This window comes from Agelaius phoeniceus, chromosome 23 (genome assembly GCF_051311805.1).
Source record: "Agelaius phoeniceus isolate bAgePho1 chromosome 23, bAgePho1.hap1, whole genome shotgun sequence".
Taxonomy (NCBI): domain Eukaryota; kingdom Metazoa; phylum Chordata; class Aves; order Passeriformes; family Icteridae; genus Agelaius; species Agelaius phoeniceus.
Genome location: NC_135287.1, coordinates 5,468,967 through 5,492,919, shown reverse-complemented (window position 1 = coordinate 5,492,919; position 23,953 = coordinate 5,468,967). Strand labels below are relative to the sequence as shown.

Here is a 23,953-nt window from a genome sequence, read left to right as displayed (position 1 = left end):
AGAAGTAGGTCAGCCTGCAGAGGGCTGGGAGCAGGGAAAAACCAGAGGATGGCTGGGAAGGACATCGGGGTGGGGGTGGCAGGGGAAGGGGGATGTGGCTCGGTGGTTAAAGGAGGCCGCTTGTCAGAGGAGATTACCATCAAACGTGGACCAGCTCCAAGCAGCCTAATGTGCTCCAGCCTGCATTTTCAGTCTGCTTGCCTAAGAAAAGAGGATGTGGGTGAGCAAAAGTGATCTTTTGGTCCCTCTGCAGCCAGAGCCTCTCTGTGCTTTTTACAGTTCTTGGCCGAATTCGAACAAACCTGAAAGAAATCAAGGAAGTGTCAGTGCTTCCTCTGAGGGCCAGGCCTTTCTAGATCAGAAACAGCACCAGAGGGATAAAGTCCTGATCCTTCTAGAATGCAAGGAGCAGCTTTCTTTTCAGAAGATGCATTTCTCCCCTGCAGCTACCATCGAGTGTTTTAAGAAGGAACTCTTTATTTAGGGGTGGCTGCTGGCAGAACCAGGGAGGGTTTCCTAGGCAGTAGGTGACAGCTGTGTCACCTCCGGCCCCCTGAGCGGGCACAGCGGTGTCTGACAGAGGCAGGGAACATTTGCAGAGCAAGTTCAGTTTCTCAGAAGTCTCCCTTGCAGGTAGTACAGCCTGTAACTCCCAGGGCCCATCCCCTTGGCGCTGTGCCTGCTCTGTGGTTTGCAGGAGATTTTATCAAGGGCTCGGTGCTGGTGTAGGGTGAAACACTGGGGGTGGTTTGTGTCTCTGCAGGGAAGCCACTGAGCTCAGGGACAGCATTCTGAAAGCATGAGGAGAGTTTGGGCACCATTTAGGGGTGCTTTGGAGCTTTTCCTGCTTCTGGAGCACTCAGGGCCCAGCGGGCAGCCCTCCCTGCTTCCTCCTGCAGCCGTAATGACTAAACACCAATAAAATCACCCATATTCCACCCCACAGCAAGCTCTGCTGGGAAACACCGAGACAGAGGGAGGCTGGCTGCAAACCCCTCATTTGGGAGTCACATCCCCAGTCTGGAATGAGGCACTTTCCTCCAAGGCTGCGGTGCTGGGGGAAGGACGGGCTGGGTGGCAGCGGCGCCCAGGGCTCTGACTTCTGCTCCTTTCCGTGGGAGGCACGGTTGCTTAGTGATACAGAGGATGGGGAAAAAAAAAAAAGAAAAAAAAAAAACAAACCAAAAACCAGGCCGCTTATTTTTGGAGCCTAGATCTGGGTTTAGGTCCTCGCCATTGGCATCCTGTATGAAATAGGGTTGCCCCCAGCTTTTTTACTTTCTCGGCTTCACACTGGTGCCTTTCGTTTTGCGCAAATCGGTAAAAATAGGAAGGAGAGGTCAGTGTGCTCTGAGGAGAAAGGAGGAATCAAACCCAGCCTCCTTACCCCCACCTGCCTGACCAGGAAGGACAGTTTGTCTCCTTGCTGAGCCCTGGCTGTGGCAATTTAAACCCTGGGTGGGGATCACTGCTGCCAGCATCGCGCTGCTGCCACGCTTTACCCACGTGCAGGGAGGGGGAAGGCACTGGGGGATCCCAGTGGAGGTGAGGGTGGTTTTCAGGGGTGAGAGCCCCTCCTAACGTGTCCCTGTGCTCTGCACAGCGTTTGCTCGGCAGCTCACAGCCCCCCTCGGTCCAGCTCTGGGTCTCCTTCAACCGCAAGCCCATGCGGGTGGCACAGTTCGTTACCAAGCATCCAATTAAGGTAAGTGGTGCTTCCCGAGCAGCTTCCCAGCTCCCTGCCTTGCCAAGGACACCCTGCGGTGCCAGCAGCAGCTCCAGATGCTGCAGGAGAGGGAAAGGACCTCGTATGACCCTGCTGGAGGGGTGGCAGAGCAAAGGCTCACATTTGGATGATCTTACGTGATGGCACCTGGACAGTGACTGGGGATGGGGCTGGCAGCAAAGCTCAGATACCAGAGAGGGGCTGATCCTACCCCTCTGACTCTGCTTTTGGGGACTTTGCCTCTTCCCATGGCATGGGGTGCACTGGCATGGCCTGGAGCACCCAATTCTTGCAGGCTGAGGAAGCCCAGGGCACCGCCAGGGCTTGCAAAGAGTCTCTGATGCATGAACCAAACATGCCGTGGTGTCCCCAGGCTGGTGGGGACGAAGGAGGGCACGAGAAGCAAATTTTGGTGCTTGGCAGAGGAGTGGGGTGCACTCCCAGCCTCAGGGGGGCCCAGAGACCCAGCACACATGGGGCTTGGTGACCAATGCTGCTCCAGGGGGCTTTGCAGGGCAGAGGGTGGGAATCACTGTGGGGGGAACACTACAGAAAAAGCAAAGTGGTGATTTTCCACCTGCTGAGTGGAAAAAAATACAAAAAGGTGGAGGCAAGATAAGAGGAAATCCAAACCAGCCTGTGTGCACGCACACACAGAGTCTGTTCCTTGTGTCCCAAAGGAATATTACATTGCTGATGCCTCAGAGGACCAGGTGTTTGTGTGTGTCAGCCACGACAACAACCGCACCAACCTCTACATCTCGGAGGCTGAGGGCCTGAAGTTCTCCCTGTCTCTAGAAAATGTGCTCTACTACAGCCCAGGGGGGGCTGGCAGCGACACCTTGGTCAGGTAAGACAGGACTTACCATAGCAATGGTCCCCTGAAGGGGGAATAATTAGCATTGGCTCCATGATTGCAGAAGGCTGCAATCTATTATACTATATTTTACTATAATTTTATTTTACTATAATTTTACTATAATTTTATTTTACTATAATTTTACTATAATTTTATTTTGTTATACTATATTATACTATGTTCTACTATTTTATACTATACTATAGACTATAGTATAATATTCTATTATACTATATTATATTATTCTATTATACTATATAATACTCTACTATACTTATTAAGAAGCTCATCACCCTTACAGTCCAATACAGTTTTACTTAATTGGAGCAATACAGTTTTACTTAATTTACTCAATCCATCCAAACACCATCCAGTGTCCAATTAGGAAACCGCCGTTTGGTGAACAAATCTCCATAATGTATTCCACATGCGGACAACAACAGGTGCAGCAAGTGGAGATAAGAATTGTTTCTCATTCTTTTCTCTGAGCTTTCTCAGAGCTTCCCAGGAAAGTCCTGGGAGAGAGCTGTCTCTCTCTGTTCAGAGGATTTGTGATTTTCCACAAGGACTCACCCCATGGCAAATGAGAACATCGTCGACCAAAATCCGCGATTTTTGGCTTTGCCACATCAGTACCTTACCTTTGCCTGCCAATACTCCACATCCCCAGAGTTACGGGAAGGGCTTCAATTTCCATTCCCCCCACCCCACAGGTACTTTGCCAACGAGCCCTTCGCAGATTTCCACCGCGTGGAAGGCGTGCGGGGCGTCTACATCGCCACGCTGATCAACGGCTCCTTCAGCGAGGAGAACATGCGCTCCGTCATCACCTTCGACAAGGGCGGCACCTGGGAGCTGCTCCAGCCCCCCACACAGACCCATTACGGGGAGCACATCGACTGCCAGGTACCACAGGGCTCTGGGACGGGGAGAAGACCCCCAAAAGTGGCATTTGGGGCTGTGGTTTATTAATGAGGGGTTTGGTGATCTTGGAGAATGTGCGTTCTATCATCACCTTCGACAAGGGCGGCACCTGGGAGCTGCTCCAGCCCCCCACACAGACCCATTACGGGGAGCACATTGACTGCCAGGTACCACAGGGCTCTGGGACAAGGAGAAGACCCCCAAAAGTGGCATTTGGGGAAGTGGTTTATTAGTGATGGGCTCAGTGAGCTTGGAGAACACGTGCTCCATCATCACCTTCAACAAGGGCGGCACCTGGGAGCTGCTCCAGCCCCCCACACAGACCCATTACAGGGAGCACATCAACTGCCAGGTACCACAGGGGGTGGGACAAGGAGAAGACCCCCAAAAGTGGCATTTGGGGCTGTGGTTCATTAATGAGGGGTTTGGTGATCTTGGAGAACGTGCGTTCCATCATCACCTTCAACAAGGGTGGCACCTGGGAGCTGCTCCAGCCCCCCACACAGACCCATGATGGGGAGCACATCGACTGCAAGGTACCATGGTGTGGTGGGACAAGGAGAAGACCCCCAAAAGTGGCATTTGGGGATTTATTAGTGGTGGGCTTGGTGATACTGGAGGTGTTTTCACTCTACAAAAAGAGGTTGAAATGGCAACACCACCTCAAGGGAGTCCCTCCTGGCCTTTCCAAGCAGAGCAGGCTGCATTAGACAGCATGAGGGATGGGTGTTAATCCACTGTCCTGCTTTCCCAGTTGTCCCAGGGCTGCTCTCTCCACCTGGCCCAGCGCCTGAGCCAGCTGCTGAATTTCCAGCTGCGCAGGATGCCCATTCTCTCCAAGGAGTCGGCACCAGGACTGATCATTGCCACTGGTACTGCTTTTCCCTTGGCTTGGGGGGTGTTGTTGCCAGGCAGTATTTAGTTTGTACAAGCAGGTTATAAAATGCAATTAAATGGTGCATTTTGCTGTCCTTTCCCTGCTGCAGTCCCCATACAGTAATTACAGAGGGAACATTTCACTGCAGCACAGAGATGTGAGAAACCTGCTCTGTTCTGATCCTCTTTCCTGATCCTCGTGAAGGGCTTCTTTAAGATTCAGAAATTCCTGTTTGTCTCGCTCTGTTACTGAAGAAAGCACACATTTTGTTTAATCATATTTGTAGCCATGGGTTTTTCCCCCATCTGCTTTGAAAACTTGAAATAGTCCTTGAAATATTTGCTTTTGAAGGGATTAATTTATAGTGTGAAAAATCATCTCCTCAATCACAGATAAAAATAGTTTGGAGGTGTCTGGCTTCCTTTTAAGCAATCACTTTGCATTCCACAAGAAGGATGATTTCTCCCATTCTCCCAGGCTCCGTTGGCAAGAACATGGCAAGGAAAACCAATGTTTATATCTCGAGCAGTGCTGGAGCAAGGTGGAGAGAGGTAAGGCTGCTCTTACCCCTGCCAGATCAGCCAGAGTGGTGGGGGAACAGGAAGAATTTTGGCAGCAGTATAAATGAGTTACATTAAAGGTGATTTCATATGAATACAAGAGCTGGAAGGTGCTCAATGCCTTAAAACGAGGGAAAAAGGTTTTTAGATGAAGGACCAGGTGTGGGTTGGTTGGAGAGGAACCTCGAGTGTGGATGGTGGATTCAGACAGATGAGAGCTTCTCCTCTGTTCTTCCTTTACACCTGGCAGGACTTTTCCTCAGCATTTGGTGTCTTTGAGATGGGACTGACAGCCAGGACTTGGTGTGTGAGAGAGTCTGGAGAGGCTCTGGCTCCTTCCAGAGAAATGGGAGCTGCCCTCGGTTTATGGGGAGCGTGCTGCTGTTTACTGAGTGGATGTTCTGGTCTGTGGCAGTGTTTGTGGTGTGCCTGTGCACTGTGCAGCCAGTGCAATGTGGTATTCCAACATCTGCAAGCCATTTAATCCTGGGAGCTGAGCAGCCTCCTCTCCCCCTGCGAGTGCGGCGCGGTCGGCGTGAGGTCTGGGCAGCTGCACTGGGGCTGGGGACATGCCACAGGTCTGACTGATGCCAAAGGTGGTTCAGAGGCTGCTCCTGGCTCCAAAACCCAGCTGGAGAGCAGCTGTGGGGACCCTGCAGCCAGGCAGGAGCTGACAGATGGGACAGGGTATCCAAAACCAGAGACTCTCAGGTGCCAAGCTCTGCAGGTCTGCCTTGGAGTGCAGTTAAAACATTCTGAGGAAGCGTTGATCCAAAGCTCCTGACTGATGTTTGTATCATGAGCAGAGGTGCAGAATGACCCAGCAGTGCACCTTAGAAGCAGCACCACAGCTCCTCCTGCTCAGCTTTGGCTGGGAGGCTCTGCAGATCACAGGGGTGATTTCACAGCCCAGAGAAGAAAGGAACAATGCATTCAGAGCCCTGAATGTCCCCAAGTGTGGCAGCACGTCCTGTGAGCAGGGTCTGGCATGGACACACTCCCTGTATTCATCCCAAGGTGCTCTGGGCTCCCTGGATGGGAAAGCAAAGCTGATTGTGTGCTGGAGGTGTAGGTGAGCGTGAGATCCAAGCTTCTTGCCATGGATGAATTGTCTCCAGGGCTTGTGTCTGCATGCCATGGCCCCATTTCTCTCTGAACATTCCACAGCCTGAGGGCCAACTTCTCTGCAGTCCTGGGATGGCCACAGGTCACTGCTGGGTGTCAGGAAAGCCTCACAGAGGTGACAAATGAGAGGAGGAGCGATGGACTCTGGTTCTGTGTCATGGTGCTTCTTCCACTGATTCTTTCCCTGCACAGAGCACAGGAGGAGCAGAGTCCAGGGCTCAGGGCACCTTTTACACACATCTCTTGTGGGAAATGGGCTGGCTATTCTCATCTGCAGATGGTGTCCCATAAACACTTGAATCTCTGGTGCCTCCAGATACTTGATTTGGCCCAGGCTGAAGCATTAGCTTGGCTCAGGCAGAGCTTCTGACCAAGCCATTTCCCTTGACTCAGCAGAGCTCTGATCACCCCTCAGCACTGTCTCTCTTCCAGGCACTGTCTGGGCCCCACTACTACACCTGGGGTGACCACGGTGGAATTCTGGTGGCCATCGCCCAAGGCACCGAGACCGACCAGCTCAAGTGAGTGTCAGGGCACAGGGACTGCTCTGCTGCTTGGCTGGCCATGGCAGAGAGTGCCCTGCAGCAGGACATGCCCCTGGCACCTCTCCCAATCTCCTTTTTTGTGCAGGTACAGCACAAACGAAGGGGAAACCTGGAAAGTGTTCACGTTCTCAGAGAAGCCGGTGTTTGTGTACGGGCTCCTGACCGAGCCTGGCGAGAAGAGCACCATATTCACTATCTTTGGCTCCTACAAGGAGAATGGCCACAGCTGGCTGATCCTGCAGATCAACACCACTGACGTGCTGGGTAAGGGGACGGGTGGCAGAGCCATCTCTGGGGTGGCTCTGCAGGTTGGAGGGAGGGCATCTCCTCATGCCCTGTCCCAAGTGTCTCATGTCCATGTGGACACAGCTGCTGGAGGCACTCCTGTGCTCTCCCTGTATTCCTTCCCTCCTCACTGAGGAATTTGTTGAAAAGGAAAAGAGAAAAAAAAATAATTCCTTCTGAAGGCTTGTGCCTATGAATGTTTTATAACCCATTTCAGCTTTGATTGCAAGGCAGCATTTTAATCAAAGCGCAGTTAAACCCAGCAGAGGAATTTGCTTGACTAAAATTTATCACCGATTCCCTTGACATTTTGTTGGGAACAGTTCTGTTTGGTAACCAGAACGAGTTCATTCAGATTCCCTGTCACTGCCACGGAGCTGCCTGTTCCCTCCTGTCACCGCGTGCTGCCTCACGCTCCCAGCTGGAGCCTTCCCTTCCCTTCCCCTCTCCTTTGGGGGAAGTTTTGTGCCAGGGGAGGGAATCACAGAATGAACTAGGTGGGAAAAGACTTTTAGTTGGAAAAGACCCAACACATCCTCATCAATTAAACCATGGCAGGAGTGCCACGTTCAGGCTTGTTTTAAACACCTCCAGGGATGGTGACTCCATCCCTTCCCTGGTCAGGTGATTCCAGTGCCCAATCCCCCTTCCATTGAAGAATTTTTCCCTGATGTCCAACCTAAACTTCTCCTGGCACAGCTTAAGGCTGTGTCCTCTCGTTCTCTCAGTGGTTGCCTGGGACAAGAGGCGTTCCTGTGGTGTGGGGCTGGATGCCAGCACGCCTGGCACTCCTGGGTACCCAGGGACATCAGCACCTCCCTGTCTTTAAACCTGGAGCACTGAAAATCCTGCACTTTTCTGCACCCCAACCTTGTTTCTCCTCTCAGGGGTCCCTTGCACAGAGAATGACTACAAGCTGTGGTCACCCTCGGACGAGCGAGGCAACGAGTGTTTGCTGGGGCATAAAACCGTTTTCAAAAGGAGGACTCCTCATGCAACCTGCTTCAATGGGGAAGACTTTGACAGGCCTGTCATGGTCTCCAACTGCTCTTGTACGAGGGAGGACTTTGAATGGTAAAATACCAATTAATTTCTTCTAGTCTGGATTGTAAATCCAAGATAAGTATCTGTGACCAATCGCTCCGAGTGAGCAAACATCCAATTTATGTAGCTCGGAATGTCCCTGCTTCATTTTATAGCAGAGAGGAAACTAAACAGACTGAAAACAACCTTTCATTAATAACAGGGCATGAGACTTTAATTAATGTCTTTAGAGCCTTTTGGGAGCCTCTGAAAGGTTCCACGGAAAAGGGAAGTATTGTTAATCCATCACCTTCCAAAGGAGAATGGGTAATTTCCCATCACAGACAGAGACCCACTAAAAATCTTTGATTCTGTAGCCACAGGGGTGCAGCTGGCCCTGCTATTGCCCTTTGACTGCAATTCCCACAATCCTGACACTGCTTTCAGGATCAGGAAACATGCTCTGGCAAACTGATGTAAAGGCTTGGGGTTAGAAAGGAAACTGCTTTTGAGGGCCTGGGCTTTCAGCGGAGCTCACACCTGGCTGCTCCTGTCTGATGCTGAGACCAAGTCTGGCTCAGCACAAGCAGACTGAGAGCAGGGCTGATGCGAGCCTGCCTCAGAATTCAGCCCTGGGCTCCCTACAGAATGCCACTGACAAAACCTCTCTCCCCCACAGCATTTTCCAAAGAACAGCCACACTGTAACTCCCCTTTTGCCAGCAGGACCAGCCAAGAGACAGAGCCGTGACCCGAGCCAGCTCAGCAGCAGCACTGGGGCTTGCAGCCAGCTTTGCAGAGCAACTGCCTCAGCTCTGCCTCACCTTCCCCAGCCTGCCCAGCCACAGCAGAGCTGATTTGCAAAGTGTTCCTGAAACACCCTGCCTGGCTGGGAGATGTTCTGTGCAGCTAAATACTGATAATGAATGAAGGGTCACTTTGGGTTCTTAAAAGTTCTGTGCAAAAATAGACTCATGGTATAGCGTGGCTGCGTTTTTTGCTTTTCCCTGTCCCTCCCTATGTCTTTCTTCTCCTTGCAGTGATTTTGGCTTCAAGCTGAGCGATGATTTGTCCTTAGAAGTTTGTGTCCCTGACCCTGAGTTTGCTGGCAAACCCTATGACCCACCAGTCCCTTGCCCTGTTGGCTCAACCTACAGGAAGACTCGAGGGTATGTGCTGTGCTTGGGAGGGCAACCTGATATTCCAAGTGCTGGAATTTATCTTACTGGTGATTTAAAAAACCCCAAACAACCACAACACCCACGAGAATGGCAGCAAACAAACAGCATGTTAGCACATACATGGCAATTAAACACCACAGCTTATTCTGTCTGCACAGGGTGGTTTGTTCACAGTTTTTTTTTCTCCATGGAATAAACTGCCTGGCTCTGTGTGTTGCAGCTACAGGAAGATCTCTGGGGACACTTGCACGGGTGGAGACGTTGAGTCGCGGCTGGAGGGGGAGCTGGTGCCGTGCCCGCTGGCGGGTGAGTGTGAGCACCAGGAGCTGCTCTGGGCACAAGGGCCCCATTCATAAAACCCTTGGCTGGTGCCTCAGGGACCAGGCACGGAGTCCCAGAGGGCTCTCAGACAAAACCTGTGACACAGGAGCCTGGGTGGGTTACAAATCGCCCTCTCCTGTCCCGTGGCCGGAGCTTCTGAGGGTCCTGCTCAGGAGCAGTGGCTGCCCACAGTGCAGAGCCCTCAGGGGCAGGCTGCAAGCAGGAGCCCCTGCACCCTGCTCATGTCCTTGCTGCAGCTGGCTTGAACCCAACCAGAAAGACAGGAATTAGATCAAAGATACCCCCATCCTTGGGAAGGTCCCCTTGGGAAGGTGTGACCGTGTTCACAGGGGTCCGAGGATGAGGGAAGAGACGAGGATCTGACTCCATGTTTCAGAAGGCTGATTTATTATTTTATGATATATATTACATTAAAACTATACTAAAAGAAGAAAGGATTTCATCAGAAGGCTGGCTAAGAATAGAAAAAGAAGGAATGATAACAAAGGCTTGTGGCTCAGACAGAGAGTCTGAGCCAGCTGGACTGTGATTGGCCATGAATTAGAAACAACCACATGAGCCCAATCCCAGATGCACCTGTTGCATTCCACAGCAGCAGATAACCATTGTTTGCATTTTGTTCCTGAGGCCTCTCAGCTTCTCAGGAGGAACAATCCTAAGGGAAGGAATTTTCAGAAAAGATCATGGCTACAGGAAGGTCCCACTCTGAGACAGCCACCGTGTGCAGCTGAACCGTGGCCCTTTGAGGCCATACCAGGGCAGACCTTCATCCCTCACACCTCTGCCTGCCAGAATTCACCCTCCCCATCCTCGTTTTCTCCTCTGGAACGTACAAGGCACTGTAGCAGTGCTGTGCCCCTGTGCTGCCAGAGTTATTTGCATTCTGCTCATTAGAGCTTTAATTTAATCTGCCGTCACGAGCTGCGTGATCAGCATTGCTGCTTGCTGCAGCTCCAGAGCCTCAGGCAGGGCAGGGGCTCGTGGAAGGGCTGGGGAGCTGAGCAGAGCAGCCAGACCCACCAGCAGCAGGCTCCTCTGCACTGCCCTGAAATTTTTCAGCGTGCAAAAGATATTCCAGGTGTGGAACAGCACGGGGAAGCATCCCCTGTGCTGGGACTCCTGCCAGCTCTGCACTCAGCTTTACTCCTGACATGTTCTTCACTGCTCTGAGCCCTCTTGAGCTATTTGGAGAGCTGTGTTGGGCATGCTGAGAAGGGCCCTGCTGATTGCAAAGTAAACCTGCTGTCCCCACGGGCTGGCCTTTGAAGTGCTGTGTTCCCAGAGATGGGCTGGGGATCCGTGCTGGCTCGCTCCATGGTAACACTTTCATGTACAGGATCTGTTTCATATCTCCCTATAATCTCATTAGGGATGCACAGCCAGAGTTACTTACTGACATTAGCTCTACTCATTAATAACATTATTGGGCTTGACTGGTGGTGGGATAATGCCCAGGAGACTTTGTCCTGGACCAGGATCCCGTTACCTGGATTCGGCTCCACTGGGAAACAAAACCCACTCTGGGATATTTCCTGGGCCAGTGTCCCTGAGGACTTGCAGAGTTGCATCACTCCCACTCTTTTTAATGTTGGGGATTTTTAAGGAAGAGGTCTGTGACCGTGTTCACAGGGGTCTGAGGATGAGGGAAGAGATGAGGATCTGACTCCATGTTTCAGAAGGCTTGATTTATTAGTTTATGATATAGATTATATTAAAACTATTCTAAAAGAAAAAGGATTTCATCAGAAGGCTGGCTAAGAATAGAATAGAATAGAATGATAACAAAGGCTTGTGGCTCAGACTCTGTCCGAGCCAGCTGGGCTGTGATTGGCCATTAATCAGAAACAACCACATGAGCCCAATCCCAGATGCACCTGTTGCATTCCACAGCAGCAGATAACCATTGTTTGCATTTTGTTCCTGAGGCCTCTCAGCTTCTCAGGAGGAACAATCCTAAGGGAAGGAATTTTCATAAAAGATGTCTGTGACAGAGATCAGTATTTTGTTTCTTATTGGCAGCATGAAAGGGGTTGGGGCAGGTTCTGTGCTTCCTCCTCCTGGACCAGACAATGCCCACAGTGTGTGCCCAGCCCCATGTGAGGCCATTACCACATTCCCATTAACCTAATCCCACTGAGACAAAAGCTCTTTTCCCTCCCCGAGGTGCCAAACCAGGGGTGAAAAACACCTGCTATTTTCTTTCTTTTGCCCCTCGAGTAGCCAAAAAACGGCCACTAAATCAGGCATTGTTGTTGCAGAGGAGAACGAGTTCATCCTGTACGCCACCCGATACTCCATCCACCGGTACGACCTGGCCTCGGGTGTCAGCGAGGAGCTGCCCCTGGCCGGGCTCAGGGGTGCTGTGGCCCTGGATTTTGACTACGAGCACAACTGCCTCTACTGGGCTGATGTCACTCTGGACATCATCCAGGTGAGCTGGGAGCAGGGAGGCATCACCCCCTTGCCACCCGGGTGTTGCATCCACACCCTGAAATGCAAATGTTTGTCCTGGTGCTCCTCCCCTCTGAGCTGGCTGTCCCCTGACCTTTCAGGCTTCAGGCAGTTCCTCGTTTTTTATTCTGATTATTTTTGTGCTTTTCCCCAGCGTCTCTGTCTCAACGGCAGCTCTGGGCAGGAAATAATCATAAGCACTGGGTTGGAAACAGTGGAAGCTTTGGCTTTTGAGCCTCTCAGCCAGCTGCTCTACTGGGTCAACGCTGGGATTCCCAAAATCGAGGTACAGCTCTGCCCACTCGTGGCAGTGCATATTTTATTAAGGAGCAATTAACTGCCTGCCACAGATTCTGTGTCACTTCAAGCAGTGCCAGTAGCAAACACACCTGTCCTGGCTTTGGTTTTGGGTCTAGGTTGCCAATCCAGATGGAGACCTGAGACTGACTGTCCTCAACTCCTCGATACTGGAGCGACCCAGAGCCCTGGCTCTGGTTCCTCGAGATGGGTAAGAAAGGAAACATCACAAGTATTTCCCTGCTATTTCCAAGGAAAACTGCTGCTCCTTCACTTCCTCCTCAGGGAGGACAGCTTGGTGAGGTGAAACTGGGGACAGGGACAGCACAGTCCTGCCCTGTGGAGCCCACTGTCACCACTGCATCCCCAACTAAGGCACCAGCTCCCTCAGAGCACAGATCACCAACTGTTAATTCCTTCCTGCCCATACATATCCATTGGTAAATAACTTTTCCTGCCTGTAAAACTGGTCTGGTCAGTGGGGGAAGCTGCAGTGATGCGTGAGAAACTGAGCTGTGTTCGAATTCAAGAGCCAAATCCAAGCTACATCTTTTTGGGGTTTGGCCTCAGCTGCGAATGTAAGCTCTGACAAACCAAAGCAGTTCATGGCAAGGTAACCTGCAGCTGCACTCCCACCAGAGCCTGCAGCTCAAAAGCCTCTGTGCTGCTCATAAATCTGCTGCTGGTGGCGTTCATTAGAATTGCAGAGCTCCCTGTTCAAAGGCATGTCGAGCAAGGGGCACGGAATGTGGAGCATTCCCCCCTCTGCCTCTCCTAACCCCGATCCTTTTGATGAGCTGCTGTGACCGTGCTCACAGGGCTCTCAGGTTGAGGGAAGAGACGAGGATCTGACTCCATGTTTCAGATGGCTTGATTTATTATTTTATGATATATATTATATTAAAACTATACTAAAAGAAAGGATTTCATCAGAAATCCTGGCTGGCTAAGAATAGAATAGCAAAGAATGATAACAAAGGCTTGTGGCTCGGACAGAGAGTCCGAGCCAGCTGGGCTGTGATTGGCCATGAATTAGAAACAACCACATGAGCCCAATCCCAGATGCACCTGTTGCATTCCACAGCAGCAGATAACCATTGTTTGCATTTTGTTCCTGAGGCCTCTCAGCTTCTCAGGAGGAACAATCCTAAGGAAAGGAATTTTTCATAAAAGATGTCTGCGCCAAGCTGCTCTGTGTGGGTTTGGAGTAACCTCTCTGCCTGCTGCCAGGTTGATGTTCTGGACAGACTGGGGGGACTCCAGGGCTGGCATCTACAGGAGTGACATGGACGGGTCCCTGGCTGGGTGCATCGTCTCGGAGGGCGTGCGCTGGCCCAACGGCATCTCTGTGGATGAGCACTGGATCTACTGGACTGAAGCCTACATGGACAGGATCGAGAGGGTGGATTTCAATGGCATGCAGAGATCTGTGATCCTGGACAGCCTCCCTCACCCCTATGCCATTGCTGTATTTAAGGTTTGTTTTCCCCTTTGTCATTTTTTCCGTAGCATGCAGGCTCTGAGGCCGGTGCTGGAGGAGCACAGGGCACACTGAATTTGGAGGATAGGGATGTGATTTGGAGCACCCTTTGTCTCTCTGTCTGCTTCCTTGAAGCATTCCCACAGATCCCTGAATTTGAAGGATAGGGATATGGTGTGGAGCAGGCATGACACTTTTTCTCTCTGTCTGCTTCCCTGAAACGTTCCCACAAATCCCTGAATTTGGAGGATAGGGATGTGGTTTGGAGCACACTTTCTCTCTCTCTCTGCTTCCCTGAAACTTTCCCACAGATCCCTGAAACCAGCAGGCAAGTGCAGCCCAATCCAGGACCAACATTCCCAAGCAGCTGCCCTGCAATGTTTGCCACTCAGCAGATCACTCTGTCACTCTCATTCCTGCTCAAATCCCACCTCAGGCCTTCCTCTTCCTCTCCCCTGTGGGCTGGGGACACTTTTCACTCTCTCTTTTCCAGTGTTTAGGGTGATGAGTGCAGGTAGCACCGGTGAGCACGGCCCTGGAGGTGCCTCTGCTCACACTGAGAGCCAAGCCTGTGTTTCAGAATGAAATCTACTGGAATGACTGGTCACAGCTGAGTATTTTCAGAGCATCCAAAACCAGCGGCTCCAGGATGGAGATCTTGGTCGGCCGACTGAATGGGATCATGGATATGAAAATCTTTTACAGAGGAAAGACAACAGGTAACGATGCAGATGATCCTCCCTGGGGTTTAGGAATGTGTTCATCCCCCATTTCCACTGGGCCATCCTGGCTTGCATTTCCTGATCACCCATTCCTGCAAGGCTTGAGGCTTTCAGGAATGAGTTTCATTCTGCTTTTGGCTGCCAGGAGAGAGAGCTCATAGGGCACTCGGCTGTGGTGGCACCTCATGGTTTGTGTCAGATCCTGGCTTTTCCATCAGAGTTGTACAGGCCAAAAACCACAAGATTTCAGGGCTGCACCAACTTTGCTCTCCTCTAATGTCTGCCTGCATTGTGCCAAGGCAGTGCTGACCCCCGTGGGCTGTTCATACCCATTTCCAGATGGGTACCAGACCACTGAAGGGCTCTAGACTCTGAGGGTGTAACTGACACCCTTTGATAGACCTCCAAAGCCACTGGGATGAGCTGTGTCCCTTAAAGGCCAATCTTTCCCCCTTAAAGGCCCTCAAACTCCCTGGAGATGGCTCTGGGCATTCCTAGGGGTGACCTCAGCACTCAGCCCTGCAGAGCTGGCTCCTGGGGGGGTCTGAACCCAAAGCAGGTGACACTGGGGCTCCCGTGCCTGTGTCCTGGGCTGGCAGGTGACACTGGGCTCCTGTGCCTCTATTCTGGGACAGAAGGTGACACTGGGGCTCCTGTGCCTCTGTTCTGAGACAGAAGGTGACACCAGGACTCCTGTGCCTCTGTCTTGAAGTGGCAGGTGACACTGGGATTCCCATGCCTCTGTTTTGGGCTGGCAGGTGACACTGGGGCTCCTGTGCCTGTGTCCTGGGGTGGCAGGTGACGCTGGGGCTCCTGTGCCTCCATGATGGGCTGGCAGGTGACACCGGGGCTCCTGTGCCTCTATTCTGGGATAGAAGGTGACACTGGGGCACCTGTCCCTCCTTGGTGGGCTGGCAGGTGACACTGGGGCTCCCGTGCCTCTATTCTGGGATAGAAGGTGACACTGGGGCTCCTGTGCCTCCATGGTGGGCTGGCAGGTGACCCTGGGGCTCCCGTGCCTCTGCCCTGACGCTGTCCCCTTCCTCCTGCCCTGCTCCAGGGCAGAACGCCTGCATCACCAAGCCCTGCAGCCTGCTCTGCCTGCCCAGGTCCAACAACGGCCGCAGCTGCAAGTGCCCCGAGGGGGTGGCCAGCACGGTGCTGCCCAGTGGGGAGCTCAGGTGTGACTGTCCCCACGGCTACAGCATGAAGAACAACACCTGCATCAAGGAAGGTGAGCTCCTGCTTCAAGGGAGGTGAGGTCCTGCTTGCTCTTGCTGCAGCCCAGGGCTGAGGTGGCTCTGCCATCACGAGAGGTCGGTGTCACCTGTCCTCTGGCCCGTTTCTGGAGGCACAGCCTCATGCCAGCTTGTTTCTGCTGTCCCTCCTGCCCCAGAGAACACGTGCCTGCCCAACCAGTACAGGTGCTCCAATGGGAACTGCATCAACAGCATCTGGCAGTGTGACAATGACAATGACTGCGGGGACATGAGCGACGAGAAGAACTGCCGTGAGTGTCCTGCCCTGGTGGCACTGGCCTGGCCAGGCTCAGGGCTCTGCTCTGGTGGCACCTCAGCTGCTGCTCCACGCTCCTTTCACAGCCAGGGAGAGCAAGAGGCTCTCTGGGGGTGTAACTCAGCTCCTTGGTGACTCCCAAAGCAAATTTGGGATGGGTTTTGTCCCAGTCCCCTTGACCAGATGCATCAGTGTCTAAAATTTTGGTGAGGTTGATGCCAACTCTTGCACTAATTGTCTTCTGAAGTTAATTGAGGGCACAGCCAGTGAGGAAAAGAGAGCAGACAGTGCTGACACGGGCCTCTTGTCGAGATAATAAATCAAGTTCACACATTAAAGATGGAGGTCACCTTTCTGAGCAAAGTTAGGAGCAGCCAATGTGTGCAGGAGGGGCAGATGTTCCATAGATTTCCACAGCCTGAAAGGTTTGGATTAGTGCACTGTGGAAAAAGGACTGGGTTTGAAGTTAGGAATCACTGGAGGACCAGGACAGAGGCTGTTTATGCCCATTTTGTGCCAATGAGGAATTTATTTCCCTGACAAAGCTGAGGTACCAGTCAGCAGAGTCCAGGTTTGAGTTCAATGGCTCCAGGTGTGGGAAAACCTCTCCATTTCTTGGAGAGAGGCCACCAGCTTTGCACAGAGGTGCTGCCTTGGATGTTCATGGCCAGCTTCTCCCCTGCTTGGGCTGCCCTGTCTCATCCCAGCACCTGAGGTTTCAGTCCCTCTGTGGGGAGCACACAGCTCCACAGCCTTGGCTTGGGAGTGGACATCAGGAGTTTCAGTCCTGGTCCCCAGCCAGAAAACTGACCACTGTGTGCTCTGCTTTGCATGGAGTGCCTAAAAATGGCATTAAAACACAAGAGCAGGAATTCAGGCTGGGCTGGCAGGATTCTGTCCCTGTCCCTCCACTGCCCTGCACTCAGTACATACCCTCAGGCAGCAGCAACCATTTTCTAACCTCCTCCTCCTCCTCCTCCTCCTCCTGTCTCCATCAGCAACCACCGTGTGCGACACCGAGACCCAGTTCCGCTGCCAGGGCTCGGGGACCTGCATCCCCCTGTCCTACAAATGTGACCTGGAGGACGACTGTGGGGACAACAGCGATGAGAGTCACTGTGGTGAGTGCCCCTCCTGCCCTGGGCACGGGTGGGCAGCTGCTCCCCTTTGCTCTCTGTGCTGCTCAGAGGTGCTCCTGCTCTGGATGCTGCTCAGGGGTGATGGAGGGGAAGATCCCCCTGTTTGCCCAGGCTGTCTCCTCCTCGTTTACTGGGGGCTGGGAAATGGGGGACAGAGGCAGGATTTACAGGGCGTTTGGGAATTAGGGATGTGTAAGAATCCAGCACCATCATGTACTGGGAAGTGAGGGACGGGAGAAGAGAGCAAGGCCATGTGCTGGTCCTTCCCCTCACTGTGTTCCAGCTGGGAGATTTCTGTGCCATTATTATCCACCTTTCCTCTCTGCTCCTTGGGTATCCTGTGACCTGAAGCTCAACATTCTGTTTGCAGAAGCTCACCAGTGCAGGAATGATGAGTTCAGCTGCAGCTCAGGGATGTGCATCCGTCTGTCCTGGATGTGTGATGGGGACAACGACTGCAGGGATTGGTCTGATGAAGCAAACTGCACTGGTGAGTGCTCAGGTGTTGCTCAAGAGCCTCCTGCTGCTTCTACTTTTTATTTCCAGCCTGGGAGACATGAGCCAGTGTCTCGTGCCTCAGTTTCCTTGCTTGTTAGAGCACCTTAGGGTGACGTGATGCTCCAAATCCAAGGATTTCTTTTCCCCAGGTTCACTGGGAATTTGCTGGCAGCTGAGATGCTCGCACAGTGACCCAACTTTGCTTTTTACCTGCAAGATTGCACCCACAGGCAAAGCTCCGTGGGATGGGAAGTGGTTTTGTGGCTGCTGAGCAGCCAAAGAGCTCTCCTGCAAGCAGAGCTGCCGTGTTGCAGGGAGGCAGCAGCCAGGCTCGTGGGCACTGGCAGCAGTTCACAGCCTTCACTCTGTCTCCTTGCCTTTAATCAGGTGCAGAGAACAGGCACGCTCTTTGCAGCTTCTCCACAGTTAGTTGATGTGAAGAAGAGGCAGGTTTAGTTTGGGAAGTTTGGTTTGGCAGTTTTAGTCCTCCTCTGGCAGCTCATTGCTCCACCGGCTCAGAAACCTAAAGAGGGTGCCCTAAGCAGGGAGTCCCACAGAGAAGAAGTCCCACTCTTGGTTTTACCTACAACTTGTATTAAAAGCAGCCTGGCTGGCAGAAATAACCTTGCTCCTACCCTGTGCCTCCTGTGCAGCAAGACCTGTGAGCCTCACTGTGTGTGTGGAGTGGAAAGTCACAGCACTCCACCCTCCTCACCACCACAGTGATGATGTTCCTCAGCAGCCTCCGGAGGTTAACACACCCACACAGAGCCTTTTTCTCATCAGATAAAACAGATAGCAGTGCACTGGCCTTTTCCCCTAGAAACAATCGAGCAAAACTATCAACCAAACCAAAAACCACAGTGTTTGTGCGAGAAGAAACTTCTCAGAGCAGGCAGAGCACCAGTCTGTCAGTGAAGGACACAAGGCTGTATTTATCAAGCCATGTATGGGATATCTCAGGATAAAAGTCACAAGGTTGTATTTATCAAGCCATCCATGGGATATTTAAGATAAAAGACACAAGGCTGTATTTATCAAGCCATCCATGGGATATTTAAGATAAAAGCAGTGCTTTCCATGGCATGAGGAGCCTGCAGGGACCAGGATCTGGGAATGCTGGCAGCAGCCTGGAGCCTTTGGGACAGAGAGTGGCACCAGCTGCTGTCCCGGGGCTCTGGCAGGAGGATTTAAGAGATCCCTTTCAGGTCTTTGAGCTCCTCTTTGCTCACCCCCGTGGCATGTGCTGTGCCTGGAGCACCCAGGGCTGATCCTGGTCATTAGTATTCCATGAGTGTGGCTTTCTAAGAAGGTTTAATTTATATTGGTATCACTTATCTCTCGTATGAGTTTCTCCAGAGAGAATTACTACAGGAGAGGAACCTACTTCAAAAAGCGTGTCGGGTTTGTAAAGCCTCAAGTTGGAATTATCTAAGAGGATCACAATTATTTGAGGAACATTCCGTCTGACTTCACCGGGCTGCAATTATTGCTCTTATCTGAAATAATTACATTTCATGCTGAATACCTAATAGAATATTACTGCAGCAGATTGCACTATTTGGAAATATCTGTGAGTGCATGTCGCTCTCTAACCTGAAACTCAGGATCATGCCATTTAATTAAGTTGAACACTGCTTTTCTCAATAACTCTGAGTGCTCTCCTGCTTGAGGAGCAGGATTTGTCTCTGAAGTGACAACACAAACCAGGCTGCAACCCAGATACCCCACAGGCAGATATTTTCCTGACAGGAGCCTAAGGAAAACCCCCAGGGAGAATCGTATTTCTTGTTTGCTTTGGCAACATAGAAGAGCCTCGTTTGCCTTAATTAAAAGCTCTCTCTGAGTCTGTCCTGCTCTGCACGGGGGACTCTGCAGCTCTGCCAAGCCTTGCTTGATCTCGGTGGCATTTCTCACCATCTCTGGCACGGTGCCACTGCTGTCACCTCTGCCCACGCTCCCCAAGGGCTGAGATCAAAGGGACAGAGGCTGCTGACTTTGGGGAGAGCTCTGGGACATCTCTACCCTGCAAAAGCCATCCCTGAGGCACAGCAGGCTCATGAGCAAGGATGGCACAGAGGGGGGAAGACCACGGGAAACTGGGACTCAAGGAATTCTCCTGCCTGGGCTCCATGGGGTGGCTGCTTATGCTGGGCCCCTGGTGGGAGATCCTGGGGCAGGGGAGGGAGCAGGGCGGGATTGGGTGGCCTGGCACTCTCAGCTCAGCAGGGACACGGTGACAGCCCCGCTCTCAGGTGTCCCCTTGCTCTGGTTCCAGCAGTTTCTCACACCTGCGAGGCCTCCAGCTTCCAGTGCCACAACGGGCACTGCATCCCGCAGCGCTGGGCGTGCGACGGCGACGCCGACTGCCAGGACGGCTCTGACGAGGACCCTGGCACCTGCGGTAACGGGGCCTGACTGTGAGGGGGGCTCTGCCACGGCCGGGGGGGATCTCTGCACACCCACTGAGCTAAAACAGCGGCAAACCCAGGGGAGAGCCCCACACCCCTCCAAAAGCAGCCACAGTGCAGAGAAAACCTATTGTAAATCAAAGGTGACTCCAACAAAGGGGAGAGGATGATGAGGAGGACTCTGTGGGTAGCAGAAGGCAAATCAGTTACTTTATCATACTATACACACCAAGGGATGTGTATAGTTTGATAAATTAATTAATATTTTATTTATATAATTTATTAAAAATAATTTATTTATACAATATCATAATTCTTTCATTTATATAATATTTTATTTCTATAGTTTATATGAATTAATTTATTTATATAATATTTTAATTCTTTCATTTATATATTATTTTATTTATAGAATTTATAGAAATTATTTCATTTCTATAATAGAATTCTTTTATTTATATATAATTTTATTTATAGAATTTATATAAATTATTTGATTTCTATAATAGAATTCTTTTATTTATATATAATTTTATTTATAGAATTTATATAAATTATTTGATTTATAGAATTTATAGAAATTATTTGATTTCTATAATATAATCTTTTATTTATACAGTATTTTATTTATAGAATTTATATAAATTGTTTTATTCATATAACATTATAATTCTTTCATTTATATAATATTATATTTATACAAATTATATAATTTATTTTATTTATATAATATTATAATTCTTTTATTTATATAATATTATAATTATTTTATTTATATAATATTTTATTTATATGATTTATATAAATTAATACTGTCTGACACACAGACACTTCTTGGCCCTGATAGGCCAAGGGAACAAAGCATCTTCACTTTGGGTAAACAATCTCCATATTGCATTCTACTTTAGAACAACACAGGCACAGCAAGCAAGATAAGAATTGTGTTTCCCTTCTTCTCTACTTGTCTCACAACACTCTCTGCTCAGAGGGCATGTGAATACCACAGCAACTCTAGCTTTTTTTTTATCTAATTAAAACAGCTTCAACAAACCCCCAAAAATTGCATAACACCCACCCAATTCTGCCTTTCAGAGAAGAAGTGCAACGGCTTCCAGTGCCCCAATGGCACCTGCATCCCCACCAGCAAACACTGTGATGGCATCAACGACTGCTCCGACGCCTCGGACGAGCAGCACTGTGGTGGGTACCGGGCTCAGGGGGGCTCTGGGGCCCTGCTCTGGGGCTGGCAGCATTAATGAGCTCCTGTGCCTTGCTCTGCACCAAGTTTGTTAGAGGAGGAGCAGGGGATGAGGCCTTTCAGCCTTTCCTTCTTCTCCTGTGAATCTGTTACACGGCTATTGGAGAGTGTTCAGTTTCCCCTGAATGTTAAAGAATCTTTCTGGTATTCAGTCTGGTAAGCTTCCTCTGTACAGTCTGCAGCTTCTCCAGAATGAGGGCTGGGATTTCTAGAGGGGCTGATGAGACCCCTGACCCAGGAGTAGACCCAGGAGTGAAAAATCCTGAGTGGTGTGGGAAATGGGAGGATATGGGCCAAGTCCTGAAGGAATTCTCTGAGCCCATAGTCTGGGACTTCCCACTGAACCCAGCTGAGGTGGGGAAATACCTGAAAGAGAAGTACCAGGATGAGCCTAAGGAGAATTATTGCACACTGCTAGATACTGTAGGGTAGCAGAAGAGGAAGGGCAGGGAGATAAATCAGCAGCTATCCCAGTCACTCAGGCTGCAGCCAACAGCCCAGGCTCAAAGCCAGCAGCTAAACCAGATACTGAGCCTAAGCCAGCAGCTAAACCAGACAATAAACCTCAACCAATGGCTCAACCAGGGCACCATGTTAGCAGTTTGATCACTGACAGTGAGACAAACTGACAAAGGTTGTTTGTGGTTAGCAGTATTTAGTGAGCATTTGATGCAGGTTAGGTTGAATGAGGTTACTTTGACATCGTTACCTTCAGAGCATCTCAGGTTTTTAAAGAAATGGTCATTGGAAAGAAATTATGACCTGCTGAGATGGATTGATATAAACTGTAGGTCCTTCAGAAGCCTTGCAGTTCCTACGGTTATGTGTCTTCAACTCACCTTCCCTTGAAAGCAAAACCCAGGTTTTACTTTAAAAAAAAATTTTTAAAGGGTTTCAAAAAGTCAGGGTTTTGTCTTATTTTATCCAGAAAATCTAAAACACATAGTTTAAGCATATTAGGTACTGTCTGAACCAGCTTTCTGCCCAAGCCAGGAATGGCAGTAAAGCCACTTTACTGCACTGGGAGTAAAGCCCTGGGAGATGATGGGGAAGCCTCACTGGGCAGTCACAGCCCCCTGTGAAATCAGCAGGTCAGCAAAAGGCACAGCCTGGGGGACACTGCCAGGGAGGCACCAAACCCCTCCTGGTGCCTGTGCCCGCCCTGAGGGCTGATCTGGTGAGGGCAGCACGTGCAGGGACACAGCTCAGACCGTTTGTCTCAGGAACTCTCTGCAAATCCCCAAAATCCGCCCTGAGCTGCGCTCAGAGCTGCACAGAGCCCGGCAGGTGACACTGCTGGCTGCAGGGACAGCAGAGGTGCCAGCCCTGTCCTTCCCCAATCCCTGCAGAGCCCCTGTGCACCCGCTACATGGATTTTGTGTGCAAGAACCGGCAGCAGTGCTTGTTCCACTCCATGGTGTGCGACGGCATCGTCCAGTGCCGCGACGGCTCCGACGAGGACGCTGCCTATGCTGGCTGCTGTGAGTGTCACAAATGCCACAAATGCCCAGGGGAGGGTGGGCAGAGCATGGAAACAGAGCCCTGGGGAGGCTACCAGGGATGCCAGCTATGCTGGGTGCTGTGGGTGTCACAAATGTCACACCTCTGCCAGGGGAGGGTGGGCACAGCATGGAAACAGAGCCCTGAGGAGAGCCAGGCATGCCAGGTATGCTGGGTGCTGTGAGTGACACACTCTGTTGTGTCACAGGTGTCACACCTCTGCCACAGCATGAGACCAGAGCCCTGAGGAGGGCCAGACTACCAGGGATGCCAGCTATGCTGGCTGCTGTGTCACCAGTGTCACACTTCTGCCATGGGAGGGTGGGCACAGCATGGAAGCAGAGCCGTGGGGAAAGCCAGAGATGCCAGGGATGCCAGCTATGGGTGCTGTAAGTGTCACCCTGGGCACCTTTGCTAAGGGAGGGGTGGCCACAGCATGGAAACAGAGCCCTGGGCAGAGCCAGGCTACCAGGAAGCTCCCAGCTCTCCTAAAAGGTGGCTCTAGAGCTGCTTAGAAATCCATGCTTGCCCCTGAGCCTGCTCCTTCCTGCTCAAGCTTTGCTGAAGCCCTTGAGCTTTACACCCAACCTCCCCCTGCAGCCCAGGACCCCGAGTTCCACCGGACCTGTGACCAGTTCAGCTTCCAGTGCCAGAACGGGGTGTGCATCAGCCTGGTGTGGAAGTGTGACGGGATGGACGACTGTGGTGACTACTCTGACGAAGCAAACTGTGGTGAGCAGCACGCCCAGGGCCTCCTGCCGCTGCAGCTCCAGCTTCCTTTGGATTGCAGGAGCATGGAGCAGTGTCTTCCTCATGTTCTCACTCGTGTGTGTGTGAGTGTAGCACATCACAGCCTGTCCTACCTGGAGACCAGGGTCATTTTCCCTCCTGCTGCAGGCAGGTGAAGTGAAGCACGCAGAATACCTGGCACATCTTGTGCTTGACTAACTCCTCTGTGACCATATTTACTGCACAGCCTCCCAGCCCTGAGCAGACAGGCAGTTTACAGCCAAACCCAATATTTACCACTGTTCCCCGGGTGGCTGCAGGAGCTGTACCCAGCCAGGCGAGGCAGCTGCAGCCTCATTTCAGAGCTGCAGGGTTTGCTCCTGCCATTTCTGCCATGCTCTGGTGGATTCTGCTCTGCTTCTGAGGTCAGGGGTGGTGTCTGGCCACGAAGAACACGGACAGCAGTGATAACAACAGAGTGAGGGCTGGGAGGAATGGGAATGCTGG

The 23,953-nt window shown here is 51.3% G+C and overlaps 1 protein-coding gene across 3 annotated transcripts in view; it reads left to right on the top strand.

Annotated features, from left to right (window-relative positions):
- Positions 1–23,953, top strand: part of SORL1 (sortilin related receptor 1) — a 55,362-nt gene that overhangs the window by 14,008 nt on the left and 17,401 nt on the right. The window contains exons 7-29 of one of the 3 annotated variants that reach the window (XM_077189828.1): positions 1,604–1,705; positions 2,407–2,576; positions 3,299–3,491; positions 4,264–4,381; positions 4,864–4,937; positions 6,504–6,592; positions 6,702–6,880; positions 7,789–7,975; positions 8,964–9,092; positions 9,325–9,410; positions 11,705–11,877; positions 12,052–12,183; positions 12,314–12,405; positions 13,425–13,671; positions 14,255–14,393; positions 15,457–15,630; positions 15,793–15,906; positions 16,910–17,032; positions 17,421–17,540; positions 19,830–19,952; positions 21,052–21,159; positions 22,567–22,698; positions 23,318–23,449. In XM_077189828.1, the coding sequence (XP_077045943.1) occupies positions 1,604–1,705; positions 2,407–2,576; positions 3,299–3,491; positions 4,264–4,381; positions 4,864–4,937; positions 6,504–6,592; positions 6,702–6,880; positions 7,789–7,975; positions 8,964–9,092; positions 9,325–9,410; positions 11,705–11,877; positions 12,052–12,183; positions 12,314–12,405; positions 13,425–13,671; positions 14,255–14,393; positions 15,457–15,630; positions 15,793–15,906; positions 16,910–17,032; positions 17,421–17,540; positions 19,830–19,952; positions 21,052–21,159; positions 22,567–22,698; positions 23,318–23,449 (3,136 nt within the window). Of the gene's footprint in view, positions 1–1,603; positions 1,706–2,406; positions 2,577–3,298; positions 3,492–3,541; positions 3,677–4,263; positions 4,382–4,863; positions 4,938–6,503; positions 6,593–6,701; positions 6,881–7,788; positions 7,976–8,963; positions 9,093–9,324; positions 9,411–11,704; positions 11,878–12,051; positions 12,184–12,313; positions 12,406–13,424; positions 13,672–14,254; positions 14,394–15,456; positions 15,631–15,792; positions 15,907–16,909; positions 17,033–17,420; positions 17,541–19,826; positions 19,953–21,051; positions 21,160–22,566; positions 22,699–23,317; positions 23,450–23,953 lie in introns of those variants that run through there. The other 2 variants (XM_054647478.2, XM_077189829.1) reach the window with 2 other exon arrangements.